This window comes from Callithrix jacchus, chromosome 22 (genome assembly GCF_049354715.1).
Source record: "Callithrix jacchus isolate 240 chromosome 22, calJac240_pri, whole genome shotgun sequence".
NCBI lineage: Eukaryota > Metazoa > Chordata > Mammalia > Primates > Cebidae > Callithrix > Callithrix jacchus.
In genome coordinates, this window is record NC_133523.1 from 33,083,700 (window position 1) to 33,101,985 (window position 18,286).

Here is an 18,286-nt window from a genome sequence, read left to right on the forward strand (position 1 = left end):
TTTCTTTTTCACGGTGTTAGTTTATTTAATAACTGACAATTTGATTATTATCACCATTTTAAAGATGAGAAAATTATAGCATAAAAATTTCAAGTAAATGCCCCATGACACCACCCCCTTAACTCTGTTTCTTATTTCCTGGACCCTTGCCATATGCATGGAACTTAAGAGTGGCATCTGGCTGGTTTTAAACTCACATCAATGAAGCTGCAATCTGGAGGTCAGGAAGTTTCAGAAAATTGTTGCTGGTGACTGATGAGTTCACTTAGATGCCTGTATCTGCTGGTCTATATCTCACTTCACTGTTATTAAAAAAAAAAAAAAAAAGGCATCTACCTCCCTTCTTTATCCAAATCTTATTTACCATATCTTTTGCAGTAACCAGACTCTTTAGATGACCTATAGCAAGTAATCTAGGAAGTAAAATTCTTAGGTTTTCAGTCCCTGAAACACACGTAAGAGCACAAAAAGAGGTAGAAATTAGTGCTGATTAGAAATAAACAATATCTACCACCACTTATAGAGGACACAGTGGGAAATAAACCCCATATTCTAAACAGAGGCAACTACTACAGCTCCTATAAAGACTTTGGAGGGGAGGCAGGTTTTATGGGAAATTAGTGGTGACATGGTATGTACTGACAGTAGATAACAAGGGCTAGCTGTCACTGTAATGTATATTCATATTTCTTAAAGACTCACAATTGTGGGCTAAGAGAAGTAGAATGAGGGCCTTGAACCCAAACCAAAGCAACATCTCTAGTTCGAAGCTACTCTGTTAGATGGATCTGCTTATACTATCTGTTGTATCTATTTGATCTCATTCATGTGGTTCTGCTCTCTTGCATGCTGGATATCTGTGACAACTTGCTGGTCCTTGTTCCTGAAAAATTACTGCCTCCTTGAGGCAGAAGTTGCCTCCAGAGTGAATTTTCATTTACCCTTTCTAGGTATCACCAGCCCGGTCCATCTCAAATTGAATTCATAATGTGAAATTCCTTAATTGACTCAGGTTATAAATCTACAACTTCCCATACCTGGTGAAATATGAAAAGAAAAGAAAAATGGCTTTACCCCAGGAAAATCAAACTGGGAGCCGGAGGTTGTGGTGAGCCAAGATCACTGCACTCCAGTCTGGGCAACAAGAGCAAAACTCTGTCTCAAACAAACAACAAAAAGAATTCAGAAATGTCAATTGTAGCATTTTGACACAGCATCAAAGTAATCTATTGATGTATAACAAATTAAACTTAGAAGCCTAAAACAACAAACATTTAGTATCTCACACACTTTCTGAGGGTCAGGAATATGTGAGCTGCTATAGCTCAGTGGTTGTGACTGAGTCTCTCATGCGGTTAGTCAAACTATTGGCAGGGCCTGCAGTCATCTCAAGGTTTGACTGGGGCTGGGAGATGTGCTTCCAAGGGTGACTCACTTGGTTATAGGAAGGCCCTAGCTCCTCCTGGGCTATTGGCTGGAGGCCTCAGTTCCTTTCTACATGGGCCTCTCCATAGTCTCTCAGTGTCCTCATGAGTAACTTCTCAAAGAGGGGGCAGCGGGCTTCAAGACAGAAGTCAAGATGTCTTTTATTATTATATTTAATATAAGCAGTAGAAACGCTAATACTGCTACCGTATTCTATTAGTCTCACAGTGCAACATTGGAACAGTGTGGGAGGGGACTACATGAGAGTGTGAATACCAGGAGGTAGGAATCACTAGGAATCATTTCGGAGGTCAGTTATTGAATCAGTCGCTAGGATTACCAGTTGGAATTCGGATTTATTTAAAAATTCATTTTCGTAAGACAAGGCAATATTTTCCAGAGATGTTCCAATACCTGTGATATGCAGAACACTGCATTAGGTGGTATTCAAGGCTGGACTGTAGTGAACGCTGTGGGTACCCAGCCACCACCCCTGGGCAATCTTATGCATACCGCTGGCTTCTTACTGCAGGCACATACAGACTCAGCCTGAGACCTTCCCATGAGGCAGGTAGGAAGTGCTGGGGTGGCCCTAAAACAATGAGGAAGATAAATGTTGTATACATATCTCAGCTTCATCGGCCTGGTGGGTGTGACAACTTGGAAGTGGTTTCTACATAATCCCGCAGAGTTGCCAAGCTGACTGAGCCCCCACTGATCGCAGGCCTAATCTGTTCATCGACGCACTGTATATTCGTTGCCATCCCTCCCATCTCATTTCTGTCCCGTCTCACTTCTCCATCCCCTACCTGCCAAATAAACTGCTTGCACTCGTATTCTTCCCTCAGGTCGGCTTCTCGGGCAAGCCTCCTTACGTAAAGACCTTGCTTTCAACATTTCCTTCCCATCATGCGCTAAGAACTCAGATCTCTTGCTGCTGCGGCGGCCCCGCCTTTTCCTTGCGGCTCCGCCCTCTCCGTGAAGGTCACGCCCCCTCCATAGGCTACCTCTGTCACCCTAATAGAAAACCAGGACTCTTCGCTGCTAACCCTTAGAGCCAGCTCAGAAAAATGTTTTACATTGTCATAGGGGAGCTCCTCCTCGGAGGGGCCTAACCCATTGCACGTAAGAAGCTGTAAAAATGTACGCGGCCATCTTACGAGGCTGCTGGAGACAAAGAAAGCTCAGCTCTGAAATCTGCGCGCCGCCATGTCGGTCACAGGAGGTTTTGGCATCCGAGATGCTGAGTTAAGAGCAGAGACGACATCTCTGTTTAGGGACCCAGGGAAACTTGCTTCTCCCTGTCCTAAAATAGCCTGATCTTTTGGTCTAGCAAAGTGCTTAATCATCTGTTGTACGGCACAGCTTTAAACATGGCCGCCCCCAGTAAGAGTGAAGTGGGAGCCGCCATCATACCTCCTATTACAGCTTTGAGAAACCCAGAATCCTGTTGTCTGAAATGTTGCCGGGTGGCGGCTGATAGCCTAAATGTCGCAATTGAGTCTGCGCACCAGCCATTTAGGATGGGACGACTTTATACCGCAGTGAGGCGGCGTGGCAGGACGATCAATTTCGGATTAAGGGCACGGATCCAGCATAACTGGGACGGGTCAGTTTGAGAAACGGTCAAACCTGGGGGCTGGAGGGAGAGAGTGACCCGGCGACTACGGTGGCCGACTGGGTCAGTTATGGGTGCTCGTAAGGTTCAATGACAAGGGGACTGAAGGGTTAAGAGATTGGGCGTCTGAGCCTCGCGGGGCTTCAGTGGTGGCGGGCACAGGTTTGCGGGAGTCAGTGGCACGGTCTCTGAAGAAGATAGATTGGGAGTGTGTGGGAATCAATAAACGCGGGTTCTGTGAAATGTCTTGATTTGCAGGGTGCATAGTGGTCAGTTACAATGGTCTGGGGTCAAGTGGGATTTTTCAGACACGGGTTTGCAGAGCTTTAGGGTTAATGACCGAAGCCCGAGAGGATCCGTGATTGGAGGTTCTAAGTTTTGTGGGCAGTAATAGTTTGGATACTAGAATTGGTGACTGTGGAAACTTTGGTGTCCAATTATGAGGGGGGGTCAGTGGGGATTAATGTTTGGAGAAATGTTTTGGGCCATTGGTGATTGAGACGTCCTTCATATTATGGGTGGAGGATCGGAGAGTATTAATGATTGGACTTTTGTAGATCAGGGAATGGAGAATAGAGTCAAGTGTGCTTATCTTAAAGGTACACCTCAATGAGGCTCGGTGATTCGGACTGTCACTTGTGGGTGGGGGTGGGAGTGTGAGAATCAACAGTTGATCCCCAGTCTTTGGGATATCATCGGCGATCAGTATGGGTTTGTGACTGGGATCTGTGTAATTCACTGGCAATCAGATCTGATCAGTGTGCTTTGTAGTTACCAGTAGTCTTTCCTGATCAGATCTGAACATACGGGAATATCAATGACTATGAGAACCTCTGAGGGTTGGAGACTGGAGGCCTGTGATTGGGGACACTATGTGTCTGGTTAGGAGGCTTATAGGGGTTGGTGTTGAGGCTCCGGAAATGTGGAGATTGGGGATGGGAAAATCACAGATTTGAGGCTGCAAGCCTGCATAATGGGAACACATTTCACTCACATTATACTCCTTAGCTGAATAGCAGCCCGTTCATCTCCACCAAGGCCCATCTCAAAACTGTTTTGAACACACCCCCTTTTTATTGTTCTCCACAATAATGAAAATAATTTGAAAGGGTTGCCTGCTAAACTTATCCAAAGTAACATATTATTAAAGATGTGGCTTTTATTGTTCTTGTTAGGGATCTAATGCATATTTTTTCTTAACGTTTCCTTTAAGGTTCTTTCTGGCAAAGGTAATGACATATGCATCTGTGACAGCATCCCACGAGTAAGCCTGGTTTCTGGAAATCCATTCTGACTCTGTGACAGCTGGGATAGATGTGACCTTGCTTGTGGTTAGAAAACAAATTTACTGGGTAAGTATCTAAAATGATAATGTGGGCTGGAAGCGGTGGCTCGTGTCTGTAATCCCAGTGCTTTAAGAGGCTGAGGTGGGTAGATCATTTGAAGTCTGGAGTTACCAGTCTGGTCAACATGGTGAAACCTTACCTCTACTAAGAACGTAAAAATTAGCCAGTTGTGGTGGCAGGCGCCTCAGGTTCCAGCTACTCTGGAGGCTGAGGCAGGAGAATCATTTAAACCCAGGAGGTGGAGGTCGCAGTGGACCAAGATTGTACCACTGCACTCCAGCATGGGTGACAAAATGAGACTCTGTTTCAAAAAATAAATAAAATAAAATAAAATGATAATGTAAAAGATATGGCTGAAAGAGCAAACTGAGAGTTTAGAAAATACTTTTATCTAGGCTCAACTTAAAAATAAATTATCAAAGGAAGAGAAACTAGATTTGGAATTTATTGTATTCTGAGAGTCTTTTTGCCTTGTCCTGTGTATTTTAGGCATGGCCATGTTTAACCTCAATCAGTTCCTTATAAAGTCCTGGCAGAAAAATTCAAAAAAGATAAAGCCACAAGAACCACAAAACAAAATTTAAAGCTACTTTTAGAAACCTTTCTTCACTGAAATTGAAATTGAACTATATTAAAATGGCTGAGATGGGATTGCAAATAAAATAGAAATACAATTTAAAGAAATAGATTTAGTGGGGTTGGGCATGGTGGCTCATGCCTGTAATCTCAGCACTTTGGGAGGCCAAGGTGGGCAGATCATGAGGTCAGGAGATCGATACCATCCTGGCTAACACAGTGAAACCTCATTTTAACTAAAAATTTAAAAAATTAGCCGAGCGTGGTGGCATAAGCCTGTAGTCCCAGCTACTTGGGAGGCTGAGGCAGGAGAATCACTTGAACGTGGGAAGTGGAGTTTGCATTGAGCTGAGACTGTGCCACTGTACTCCAGCCTGGGCAACAGAGTGAGACTGTGTCTCAAAAAAAAAAAAAAAAGCTTTAGAGGCTGTAAGTGCAGTTTTGTTACATGGATGTATTTAATAGTGGGGAAGACTGGGCTTTTAGTGCAACTATCACTTGAATAATGTACATTGTACCTATCTCGTAACTCCCTCCATTCAGAGTTACCAGCCTCTATTATTCTGTTTTCTATGTTCATGTGTATACATTATTATTTTATAAGTGAGAACATGCAGTATTTGACTTTCTGTTTCTGAGTTAGGAAATAAGATTTGAACCATTACTCTAATGAAAAGATGCAATGCCAAAACAATATTTTAACTTTAAAAAATTATTGCATTTGATCTTTATGTAACCTTCAGACAATGCACAATGCTCCTTAAGAAATAAAGGCAGCTGAATGCTAAGGCAGGTAATATCTTTCAGAACCCACATAGGTCATGTTTTAGTTTTAAAGGCAGATAGTCCCTGTTTTTTATTTGCACAGAATCAAAGACAGATAGCTGCTTAACATGGGTGAAATAATAAGCCAGGGTAAGGAGTTTGGGTTGTTTTTTTTTCCAAGTTGATTCCGTTCACCACCTATATTGTGCTCAGTGCCAGGTTTCAGAGCAAATAATTTTTTTAAAAAGTTTTTTTTTAACATAAACCTTTTATTATGTTATCAGATATATGCAAACATGTATGTAAATATGCAGCTCAATGAATTGTTGCAAGGGAATACCCTTGGGTAATGCACTCAGATCAGAAAATAGCATTGTAGCACCAGGCCCCGTGATGCCCCTCCCAGTCACTACTCTGCCAAAGGGAAGCATTCTCCTAGCTTCTAACCTTACAGATTAGTGTAGTCTGTTTTTGATCTCTAATTTAATGGGATATTCATTGTGGGGAGAAGCACCACGGGGAGAGGCAAGATGTGGCTGTGTTTGAACAAAATTTCTAAGTTTGAATCAAGATAATTTCATTTATATAACAGACCCTTTTTCAGGTCACTAAATATTCCTTTTTTGGCCAGGCATAGTGGCTTATGCCTGTAATTTCAGTGCTTTGGAAGGCTGGGGTAGGTAGGAGGCTCGCTTGAGGCCAGGAGCTTGAGACCAGCTTGGGCAACATAACGAAAACCCATCTTTACAAAAAAAATTTAAAAATTAGCTGGGCAGGCTAGGTACAGTGGCTCACACCTGTAATCCCAGCACTTTGGGAGGCCAGGGCAGGTAGATCACCTGAGATGAGGAGTACAAGACCAGCCTGGCCAATATGGTGAAGCTTCATCTCTACTAAAAATACAAAAAAAAAAAAAAAAAAAAGATTATCTGGATTTGGTGGCAGGTGCCTGTAATCCCAGCTACTTGGGAGGCTGAGGCAGGAGAATTACTTGAAGCTGGAGGCAGAGGTTGCAGTGAGTTAAGCTTGTGCCATTGTATTCCAGCCTGGGCAACAAGAGTGAAACTCTGTCTCAAAAATAATTAGCTAGGTTTGGTAGCTCATACTTGTGATCCTAGCTACTGGAAAGGCTGAGATGGGAGGCTTCACTGAGCCTAGCAGTTTGAGGTTGCAGTGACCTATGATTGTGCCACTGCACACTATCCTGGGTGACAGAATGAGACCCTGTTTCAAAAAAACATTCTTTTAAAAAATTGAGGCATAATACACATGTAGTCAAGTAGGCTTATCTTTAAGGTGTAGCCCATTGAATTTTTACATTACAGAATCCTGTAACCAAAGCCTAGATCAAGATATTCATCACTTCTAAGACCTTGAAACTGTCCTTACTGGTCAATACCTCCTGCCATCCCAGGAGTAACTAGGGTTTAATACCATAGATTACTTTTGCCTGCTTTTGAATTTGAATTGAATTTTATATGTCCCCTATGAATCCACTTGACTCATATTCATTGAATTTGATAGGATTCCATTTGAATCATATAAATAATGTGAAGCCAAGGCATTTATACCATGAGGAAATTTTATTTGAAATTTTGAAACCACATGAACATCAGGACAAATTCTAACCTGAAGGCTGGGCATGGTGGCTCACACCTGTAATCCCAGCATTGGGAGGCTGTGGCAGGCAGATCACTTGACGTCAGGAGTTGGAGACCAGCCTGGTCAACACAGTGAAATCCCATCTCCACCAAAACTACAAAAATTATCCGGGCATGGATTTGGGTGCCTGTAATCCCAACTACTCAGGAGGCTGAGACTGAAGAATCATTTGCACTTGGGAGATGGAGGTTGCAGTGAGCTGAGATTGCACCACTGCATTCTAGTCTGGGCAACAGATCAAGACTCTTAAAAAAAAAAAAGAAAGAAATTCTAACCTAAAGTTCTGGCGATTGCCTCTTTTCTCTTATTCTCTCTGGAAGCCAAAAACATGCACAGTGAACTAGACCCTGAGGGTTTTTTTTTTGAGACTGAATCTTGCTCTGTTACCCAGTCTGGAGTTCAGTGGTGTGATCTTGGCTCGAGGCAACCTCCATCTCCCCAGTTTCAGCGATTCTTCTTCCTCAGCCTCCCTAGTAGCTGAGATCACAGGCGTGTGCCACCATGCCCAGCTAATTTTTGTATTTTTAGTAGAGGCAGGGTTTTCTCATGTTGGCCAGGCTGGTCTCGAGCTCCCGACATCAGGTGATCCACCCTCCTTGGCCTTCCAAAGTGCTGCAATGACAGGTGTGAGCCACCATGTGGTTTTAAGGTAGGTTTCTAGTAGGATTCTGTTAATGAAGGTAACAGTTAAGGATTCTTCTCAATAGGTAGTTTGGAGGGGGATTTTCAGTCCCTTAGTCAAAATCTCTTAGTCTTTAGAGACTAAGCATTGACAAAAGAGACTTGAATGAAGCAATGAAAAAGAGCCTCTCCAGAAGCTGGCTGCTTGAAGGCCAAGCATAGTGGTGACTCAACAAATGCAAGGTTCTAGGCGGAGGCTGCCTTAGGGATTCTAAGCTTCTGGTAGATTCACTCCCAAGCAGAGAAGCCTGTTCCTCACATACAAACTGGCAATATGGGAAAGCAGCTAATCTCTTCTTCATCTCACAGATCTTCCCATCTTGCACAACTTCCCACAGATATAAAAAATTATTGTTTTGTTTTGGTTTTGATTTTGAATAATTTCAGATTTAGAAAAGTTATAAGAATAGGCTGGGTGTGGTGGCTCACACCTGTAATCCCAGCACCTTGGGAGGCTGAGGCGGGCAGATCGTGAGGTCAAGAGATCGAGACACCATCCTGGTCAACATAGTGAAATTCTGTCTCTACTAAAAATACAAAAATTAGCTGGGCATTGTGGCACGTGCCTATAGTCCCAGCTACTTGGGAGGCTGAATCAGGAGAATCACTTGAACCAGGGAGTCAGAGGTTGCAGTGAGCCAAGATCATGCCACTGCACTCCAGCCTGGCAGCATAGTGAGACTCTGTCTCAGAAAAAAAAAAAAAGAAAAAACAATTGTATAGAAATTCCTGTTATATCTTTCACCACATACTGTATTTGTTAACATTTTGTTGTGTGTGCAGAGACTTTCTCTCTCTGTGAACAGGTTAATTTTTCTTTTTCTGAACCAGGTGATTGTAAGTTGTGAACATGATGGCCCTTTACCCCCAATGTATATTTCCTAAGTAATATACATTTTGTATGTGATCACAGTAAAATTAATTAACCACAATATAATAAATGAAAGCACACTGCAACCTCCGCCTTCTGGGTTCAAGCTGTTCTCCTGTCTCAGCCTCCCTAATAGCTGGGATTATAGGCATGCACCACGATGACCGACTAATTTTTGTGTTTTTGGTAGAGATGGGGTTTTGCCATGTTGCTCAGGCTGGTTTTGAACTCCTGACCTGACGTGATCTGTCTATGTCAGCCTTTCGAAAGTACTGTAATTACAGGCATGAGCCACCACGTCCAGCCATTATGTATTTTTTTATTGAAGATGGAAAAGATTAGATGAGCGAATGTGGTGTGGTGTCTCAATTGAATTATATCCAACTGTAATTGGTTTGCAGTCGTTTTTATTTTCTGTCTTGATAAAACACTCAGTCAAGAAAGTTAGAACATATATATGAGAAGTGGAAGGAATTAATGTAAAAAGAAAAATTACTGAGCTAAAAAAGAAAAATGGTAAAACTGATAAATCCGATTTTAATAAAAATAAATGATATAGAGATAAACCATTATGAAACCTTATCAAGTTGGGAGGAAATGAACCGATATACAAATTAGGAATGTAAAAAGGGGAATAACCATATTATTAAGAAATATTTTTGTAACACTTTAATAGATTTCAAAGCTGACATGCAAAGGATGATTTTCTAGGAATGTATATGTAAAACTTCCTTAAGAAAAGAAAATGAAAAGATCAATAGCTGTGAAAGATTAAAACACTTGAAAAAGTTCCTGTAAACCACCTCAATGAACAGATTAAGATAGGTCAACTGGTGATTTCTTAGTGAGCCTTAAAGTGACTTCCAAGTAACACACTGTTCTTTCATTTAAGACCATCCTGGGCAATATGGTGAAACCTCGTTTCTGCAAAAAATATAAAAGTTGTCTGGAGGTGACATTGTACACCTGTAGTTTCAGCTACTTGGGAGGCTGAGTGGAAGGGTCGCTTGAACCTGGTAGGTTAAGGCTGCAGTGAGCCATGATTGTGCCACTGTACTCCAGCCTAGGTGACAGAGTGAGACCCTGTCACAAGTAGGTAGATAGATACATAGATACATAGATACATAGATAGATACTCTTCCAAGGAATTTATAAAGGAAGAAACCATTATCACCTATTTTTTTAATAAAGGCAATATTGTTGCATTGATTCCAAAAAAACAGGAAAAGGTGGTATTTCAAAAGAAAACCATAGCCCAACCTTATAAATGTATATGCAAAATTAGTAATATGTTAAATAATGCATTAGGACTGAGAGGAAATTTATCCTAAAAGTATAAGTATAGTAAGTTCAATATTATTTCAATAATTTATTAATGAATTTTGCCATTTTAATAGGAAAAGGGAGCATACCATAGCCACATCATAGACGGGAAAAAAGTATTTGATAAAATTCAACATCTGTTCTGGATTTTAAAAAACATAATAAAAGAGAACAATTTGGATTTTTTTTTTTTTAAAGACAGAGTCTTACTCTGTCACCCAGGCTAGAGTCAGTGGTGCTATCTTGGCTCACAGCAACCTCTGACTCCCAGGTTCAAGTGATTCTCCTGCCTCAGCCTCCGGAGTAGCTGGGATTATAGGTACCTGCCAGCATGCCTTGCTAAGTTTTGTATTATTAGTAGAGACGAGGTTTCACCATCTTGGCCAGGCTGGTCTCAAACTCCTGACCTCATGATCCACCCGCCTCAGCCTCCCAAAGTGCTATGATTACCAGCATGAGCCACCGCACCTGGCCTGGATACTTCCTTAACTTGATAAGACCTTCTGTGTCTCAAGTGAAAGTCAGTAGCCGATGTAATGGAAGAACTCTGCATATGTTCCCATTCAAGTGAACAACCTGTCCCTGCTTTGATTTGCTTTCTTCTAGAGGACCTGCCAGTGCAGTTAATCAGAGAATGAAGCAAGAAACATAAATATTGGACAAGACAAGAAAAAACTGTATTTGTGGATGAAATAATTGTCTATCCCAAAAGCTCTAGAAGATTAACCATTATAGTTATTAAGGAAGTTCAGTAAGGTGACTGGTTTAAAATGACTATAGGAAAATGGATTGATAACTTTTTAAAGTTGCAGTCAGTAATTAAATGGATAAAAATATGCCATTTAGAATGGTAACTGAAAACACAGTTGACTATCCAGTAACAGATATAAAAAGAAAATTGGAGTACCCATGTGAAAGCATAAAACATGACATTTTGAGACGTGAAGAAAGTCTTGAATAAATGTGGAAGCCTTGTTCTCTGATTGGAAGGCTCAAAAATTTTCAAAATTGTCGATATTTTCTTATATGAATAGACAAATTCAGTACAGTGTTACTCAAAATATTAAGAAGGGATCTCTTTGCTCCAAATTTTAACAGAACAATTCTATAGTTTATGTTGAAGATGAAACATTTGAGAATATCCAGGACATTTATGAAAAATAAGTAATAAGAGTTAATGTGCTAGACAAAACTTTAAAACATACAGCTTTGGGAGGTAGAAGCTGTGACCTAAGAGGAAGAAAAAGTTGAGAGAGAAGATACCGAGTTCACTTTTGTGTATGGCAATGAGAGATCTATGATTAGATCTCTCTAAGCAGATTTGTGACTAAGAGCATCCAGATGATGGTTTCTGTATGGGAAAAATATGGCTTTTGAGTTCAAATGTTGGGGACTAATGAAAGGATGTGTAAGTCACAATCATGTCACAATGCTGAGATGGTGCCCATCAGAAGGCTGCCGTGCTGCTAGAAGAGTGACTGACTGCAGGGCGCTACTGCTTTCCAAGACTGACTTTTTTTTTTTAATTGGATTCTTGCGTTGTCACCCACACTGGAGTGCAGTGGTGTGATCTTAGCTCACTGTAACCTCTGCCTCCCAGGTTTAACCAATTCTCCTTTTCCAGCCTCCTGAGTAGCTGGGACTAAAGGTTCATGCCACCAAACCCTGCTAATTTTTGTGGTTTTAGTAGAGATGGGGTTTCACTATGTTGGCTGGGGTGGTCTTGAACTCCTGGCCTCAAGTGATCTGCCCACCTCAGCCTCCCAGAATGCTGGGATTATAGGCATGAGCCACCATGACTGGCCTAAGATTGACTCTTTACCAAGAAAGATAATGATTGACTTCATCTTCAAGTGGGTTCTCCCCATAGTTGCTCAGTTTTAGGGAGGAATTGGGGCTGAGGGAGGAAGGGAACTTTGTTTTTCATATTTCCTTACTTAATCAGGATAGGTGGCACTGATTTTTGTCTGCCACATTTGGCTCTGTGTGCAGATGGGCATCCCCAGTAGGAAAAAATGTTTTTAAATAAAAAAGAAAAATTACTAGCTAATTTTACCTTGTTGTTGAAGGAAATTGAAGAAAATATTTCTTATAGTTTTACCAGATGTATCAAATTACTATTTCCTGCCTTCATATTTTAGTCTATTCTACAGCTGGAGGTGATCTTAGTTGTATTCAATGGGCACATTAGCCCAGGTGTGGTGGCTCATGCTGGTAATCCCAGCTACTTTGGAGGCTGAGGCAGGAGAATCGCTTGAACCCAGGAGGGTAGAGGCTGCAGTGAGCCGAGATTGCACCACTGCACTCCAGACTGGGCAATGAGAGATCAACTCTGTCTCAAAAAAACAAAATGTGGACCTCAGATGTTGCATTGTTCTTTTAGAAGACAAATCTGTCTCCGAGAGGCAGTAAGACTGGGAAGTTATAAACCCAGTGCTACAGCCAGGCTAGTGGGATCTGTATCTCAGTGCATCTGGATGCTAGTTCTTCACCTCTCTTGGCACCATGCCTTTATCTAAAAATGGAGTAGGACTCGGTTTAGAGGGCAGCGTGAGGAATAAATGAGTCAATATGAGGAAATAACCTTACACAGTGCTTAAGTTGAGATCAGGGCTCAATAAATACAAACTAGTGTTTTTTTCTATTTCCATCAGTTCTATGATGTGTCATACTTTTATTTGTTCTTCCTACATGAGACTATGCTTGTTCTGATTTGTCATTATTGTTGTTATTATTCCTATTATCCAAATAAATATATAATTATGAGGCTATTGGAAATTTAGAAAAATGAACACATCAAAAATGAAATGTAAATTCCTTTCAATCCCTTCACTCAGAGAAAACAACTGTTAATATTTTCATAGATTTGGACTTACATAATCTTAAAAATAGAGTTATGCTTCACATTGTATGTTATGACTTGTATTTCCTACTTCAAAATACATCACAAATGCGCTTCCAAGTCAGGGAGTACACCACTCCATTACTATGTCTTTTCTTTTTTGTTTCTGAAGTGAAGTCTTGCTTTGTCGCTCAGGCTGGGGTGCAGTGGTATGATCTGGGCTCACTGCAACCTCCGCCTCCCGGGTTTAAGTGATTCTCCTGTCTCGGCCTCCTCAGTAGCTGAGATTACAGGTGTCTGCCACCATGCCCGGCTAATATTTTCTATTTTTAGTAGAGACGAAGTTTCACCATGTTGGCCAGGCTAGTCTCGAACTCCCGACCTCAGTTGATCTGTCCACCTCGGCCTCCCAAAGTCTAGGATTACAGGTGTGAGCCACCGTGCCTGGCTTCCATTTCTGTTTCTTTCTTTCTTTTTTTTTTTTTTTTTTGTGATGCAGTCTCACTCTGTCACCCAGGCTGGAGTGCAGTGGCATGATCTTGCCTCACTGCAGCCTCTGCATCCCGGGTTCAAGCGATTCTCCTATCTCAGCCTTCTGAGTAGCTGGGATTACAGGTGCCCCCCACCACGCCCAGCTAATATTTTCCATTTTTAGTAGAGATGAGGTTTCGCTTTGTTGGCCAAGCTAGTCTTGAACTGCTGACCTCAGTTGATCTGCCCACCTCGGCTTCTCAAAGTGCTGGGATTATGGACGTGAGCCACTACACCAGGCCTCCATTACTATTTCTATTGCCTGCCTTGGGTTCTGTTCTGTCACTTACCAATATCAGTCCACCAGTCTTTTAATTGCTTTGTGTGGTGGCTTACATCTATAATCCCAGCACATTGGGAGGCCAGGATGGGTGGATCGCTTGAGTCCAGGAGTTCAAGACCAACATGGGTAACATGGTGAAACCCTTTCTTCTCAATTAAAAAAAAAAAAAAAGCAAAAATTAGCCAGGTGTGCTGATGCTTATCTATAATCCCTCCTACTCAGAAGGCTGAGGTGGGAGGATCACCTGAGCTTGGGAGTTCGAAGCTGCAGCAAGCGTGATCGTGCCACTGTACTCCTGCCTATCTCAAATAAATAAATACATAAATGAAAAAAAATAAATTATTGCTGGCACATTTTGATTGCTTCCAGTTGTTTTACTTTTGTAAGCAAAGATGAGGTGAACATCTTGTACCTTTATCTTTTACTTTAGTGAGACTAATTAGTTCCTTGGGACACATTATTGGATGTCAAAGCGTGGTTTAATGAGTGTGCACTCTAGAAATTCTGATCTAAATGCCTTCAGGAAGCTGGAATGTCCTACCCTCCTACCAGCAATGTAAGAGATACAGTTTGCATCTTTGCCAATCTTATAAGCTAAAAAGACCATTTTCATAATCTCGTGGAAAAGACTTTTACTAAAAATACTACCAGAAGCAGAAAGCATAAGGGGAAAAAAATCAACAAGTTGATAATTAAAAATAACCAGAAAAATTTGCTTGATATTTGGAAATTAATAAATCAGTTTAAGGACAAATGACAAATAAGGACAAATGTCATACTATAAAAAGATGTTTATAACAAATATGACAAAGGATTAATAGCCTCAATATATAAAGAGCACTTGTGTATTAATTTTTGAAAATAAACAACTCAGGAAAATCGTAAGTTAAGAGCATAAACATTGTTTACAAAAGAAATGCAATTGGCCAATAAATACATGAAGAAAATGTCTTTTTCCATCAGAAATTAAAGAAGGGTAAAATAATAAATAAGTGATGGGGAAACTGAGACACATACAGACTAAGTAACTCATTCGGCATCACACATCAGTAAATAGCAGAGCCTACATTCGAACCCAAGTCGTCTGGCTCCTGAGTCTCTGTTTGACAGCCTCTTTTTGTTTTCACAGGTGAGGAAACAGGCCTAGAGAGGCAAAGTGTCTAGCCCAGATTCCCTCAGTCAGAGGAATTACTTGGCCTCTAGCTTGTATCTGAGTCATTCCCTGGCTCAGGGAGTGACTCAGACACAAGGGTCTTTGTGGAAGTTCCCCCTGCCCCAGTCCCAGAGCAGAGCCATTGCTCAGGTATGTCTCCTGCACCGCTCTGCAGGCTTTTCCCCCTGAGGTTCCAGGGAGTGTTTGGGGAGGGACGGTTGGATGACTCTCACCATGGGATCTGCTTACCTTCAGGTCTTCTGGGTGCCTTGCAGACCTTTGGCTCCTACCACCTTGCTGCATGGTAGGGCTCTCTAGCCACAGGACCTTGGTCAAAACATCTACAGAAGGCCCTGCCAAGCCCTGCAGGTGAGTGTGAGTTATCATTGAGATATGGAGCTGTAAGCACCCAGGCAGGCCATGGAACTTGGGACAAAAATTCCCTCCTGAAGGAATCACCCAGGCCCCATACCTCTTGTCAGAGCAAAGACTCTCACATAAAAGGAAATAGCTTCATCCCTGAGCCAGAAGCAGAGCAAGACCCAACCTGAAGACATTACTCTTTCTAGGGACTCTCCTTGGCTAAATGATGGGAAGAGGGTTGGGTCAAGATCCAGGGAGACAGAGTGAAGGGAGAGGTAGGGAGGCCAGAGTCTCACTGCAGGCGCGATAGGCATGTTCTCTGAGGAGTAGTGGACATCCATCTAGCCCAGTGCGTTCTGCTATCTTGTGCTATGGGGTGTGGCCAATCTCCTCCTTTATTCTTGCTGGATCTTTCCAGATTAAGCTGCTCTCTCCTGTCATTTTTGGCACCTCACCTGGCCTTTTGAAATATAATGAATTCACTCCATTTTGACTCAATAGAAAAGACCCTGGATTCTCAGAATAGTGGTGGCGGCAGAATTTATGGACCTACTGTATATTTTGTTTTGTTTTGTTTTGTTTTGTTGAGACAGAGTTTCACTCTTGTCGCCCAGGCTAGAGTGCAATGGTGCAATCTTGGCTCACTGCAACCCCCACCTCCCTGGTTCAAGCAATTCTCCTGCTTCAGCCCCCTGAGGAGCTGGGATCATAGACACGTACCACCACGCCTGGCTAACTTTTATATTTTTAGTAGAGACGGGGTTTCACCATGTTGACTATGATGGTCTCAAACTCCTGACCTCAAGTGATCCGCCCATCTCAGCCTCCCAAAGTACTGCGTTTACAGGCATGAACCACTGCACCTGCCCAGTTTTTGCTTTTTGTTTTGTTTTGTTTTTAATTAAACATTTTATTTGGAAATTTTTTTCCAAAAAAAAGCAAGAATATCACTGTGGGCTCCTATGTATTCCTTACCTAGGTTCATCTGTATAAAGCCATATTTGCATGTGCTCTCTCTATATACAAATATATATGTATATAGATGATTATGTCCTATCATAAATATATATCATTCTTATTCTTTATTTTCTTTAACTACTTAAGACTAACTTGCAGACATGATGCTCCATTACCTGTAAGTACTTCAGGGTATATTTCCTAAGAATGAGAACATTTTCTTATATAACCAGTAGTTTTCAAAACCAGGCAGTTAACACTGATTACTAAGTCATTATTATAATCATTTAATAATCATGATAACTAGACTAATATAGAATAGAGACTAGACTAATCCAATCTATAATCAGATGTCAACTAATACTGTCACTTTGTCACTTTATAGCAACCTTTTTTTTTTTTTTTGAGATGTTGTCTTGCTCTTGTTGTTATGCAATGGTGCAATCTGGGCTTACTCCAGCCTCCGGCTCCCGGTTCAAGTGATTCTCCTGCCTCAGCCTCCAAATTAGCTGGGATTACAGGCGTCTGCAAGCGCACCCGGCTAATTTATATATTTTTAGTAGAGACAAGGTTTTACCATGTTGCCCAGGCTGGCCTCAAACTCCTGACCTCAGGCGATCTGCCCACCTCGGCCTCCCAAATTGCTGGGGTTACAGGCATGAGCACTGCGCCTGGCCCTGTGGCACCTTTTCTTTTTCCATTGCAGGTTCCAATCCAGGATCATATGCTGCCTTTAGGTGATACATCCCTTTAGTCTCCTTTAATCAAGAGCAGTTTCTCAGTCTTCGTCTTCCATGAGGTCATTTTTGAAGAGTATAGGTAGGTTATTTTGTATAGTGTAACTCAGTATGGTTTTGCCTGATGTCTCCTCATTGATTAGGTTCAGGTATGCATTTGGCGCATGAATACCACAGAAGGGATGTTGTACCTTTCACAGGAGACACACGATGTCTTTTATCTCATTACTGGTCATGTTAACTGATCGCTTGACTAAGCGATACTGCCAAGTTTCTCCACGGCAAAGTTACCTTTTTTCCTTGTATAATCATTACATGTCTTGGGTTGTGGGGCATTTAGATACTATACTAACTATGCTTTATGGTCTATGCTTTATGACCTATATAACATTTCAAAGTATTTGAAACAAATAAGAGATAAAGAATATTTATTTGTTTGTTTATTTATATTTAATTTTTGAGATGGGGTCTTACTCTGTCGCCCAGGCTGGAGTGCAGTAGTGGGATCATGGCTCACTGCAGCTTTGACCTCCTGGGCTCAAGCAGTCCTCCCACCTCAGCCTCCTGGGTATCTAGGACTATAGGCATGCACCACCATGCCTGGCTAATTTTTTATCTTTTTTGTAGAGACAGGGTTTTGCCACATTGCTCACTCTGGTATCTAACTCCTGGCCTCAAGTAACTCTCCTATCTTGGCCTCCCAAAGTGCTAGGAGTACAGGTGTGAGCCACCGCGCCCAGCTAAAAGCATGGATTTTTGTACAAGATTTACAAAAGGAATTTGCAATTTCCAAGACAGGTCTAGTCCCTCATACACTGTTCTCTGTTTTCTCTTTCTCCGTCTTCTTCCCCCGACATGTCTACAGGTGTCGCATCTTTTTCCAAGAACAGCAGAAAATGATCAACTACCAGGTGAGTATCACGTTAAGTAGCCCAGTTTTCCTTCCTGGGGAAACTGTCCTAGAATTTAAAAAAAAGGATGCATTGTAAGTATGTACACTTTGTACATATGTACAGTTAGTACATACATACAGGCTGTGTTCTCAGGAAAGCAGACTCATAGATGGAGATTTTTCTCACAGGAATATTATTAGGCAGGCTCTTAGAAAGCATATTCTGTTTATTTACATCAGGTATACCTCATGTTATGATTT

At 41.6% G+C, this 18,286-nt stretch overlaps 1 protein-coding gene and 2 long non-coding RNA genes across 23 annotated transcripts in view; 1 reads left to right on the forward strand and 2 right to left on the reverse strand.

Moving 5' to 3' along the window:
* LOC103789930 (uncharacterized) lies at positions 1–3,049 on the reverse strand. Its single transcript, XR_616135.5, has 4 exons — positions 2,842–3,049; positions 1,840–2,017; positions 1,075–1,155; positions 1–302 (listed from the first exon to the last, which is right to left on the reverse strand). It is a non-coding gene; the product is annotated as an uncharacterized LOC103789930 (long non-coding RNA).
* The window catches only part of ZNF793 (zinc finger protein 793), a 27,343-nt gene continuing 11,995 nt past the window's right edge, over positions 2,939–18,286 (forward strand). For 2 of the 21 annotated variants that reach the window (XM_017967252.4, XM_008987872.5), the window contains exons 1-6: positions 2,939–3,106; positions 4,257–4,395; positions 15,053–15,226; positions 15,332–15,445; positions 17,103–17,215; positions 17,999–18,044. Coding sequence is in view for 14 of the 21 variants with exons in the window: in XM_008987872.5 (XP_008986120.2) it covers positions 18,030–18,044 (15 nt within the window). In the remaining 7 variants the exon portion in view is untranslated. 21 annotated transcript variants of the gene reach the window in all.
* The window catches only part of LOC144580735 (uncharacterized), a 17,056-nt gene continuing 16,725 nt past the window's right edge, over positions 17,956–18,286 (reverse strand). Inside the window, exon 3 of the long non-coding RNA XR_013530792.1 lies at positions 17,956–18,092. This is a non-coding gene — a long non-coding RNA (uncharacterized LOC144580735). The remainder of the gene's footprint in view (positions 18,093–18,286) is intronic.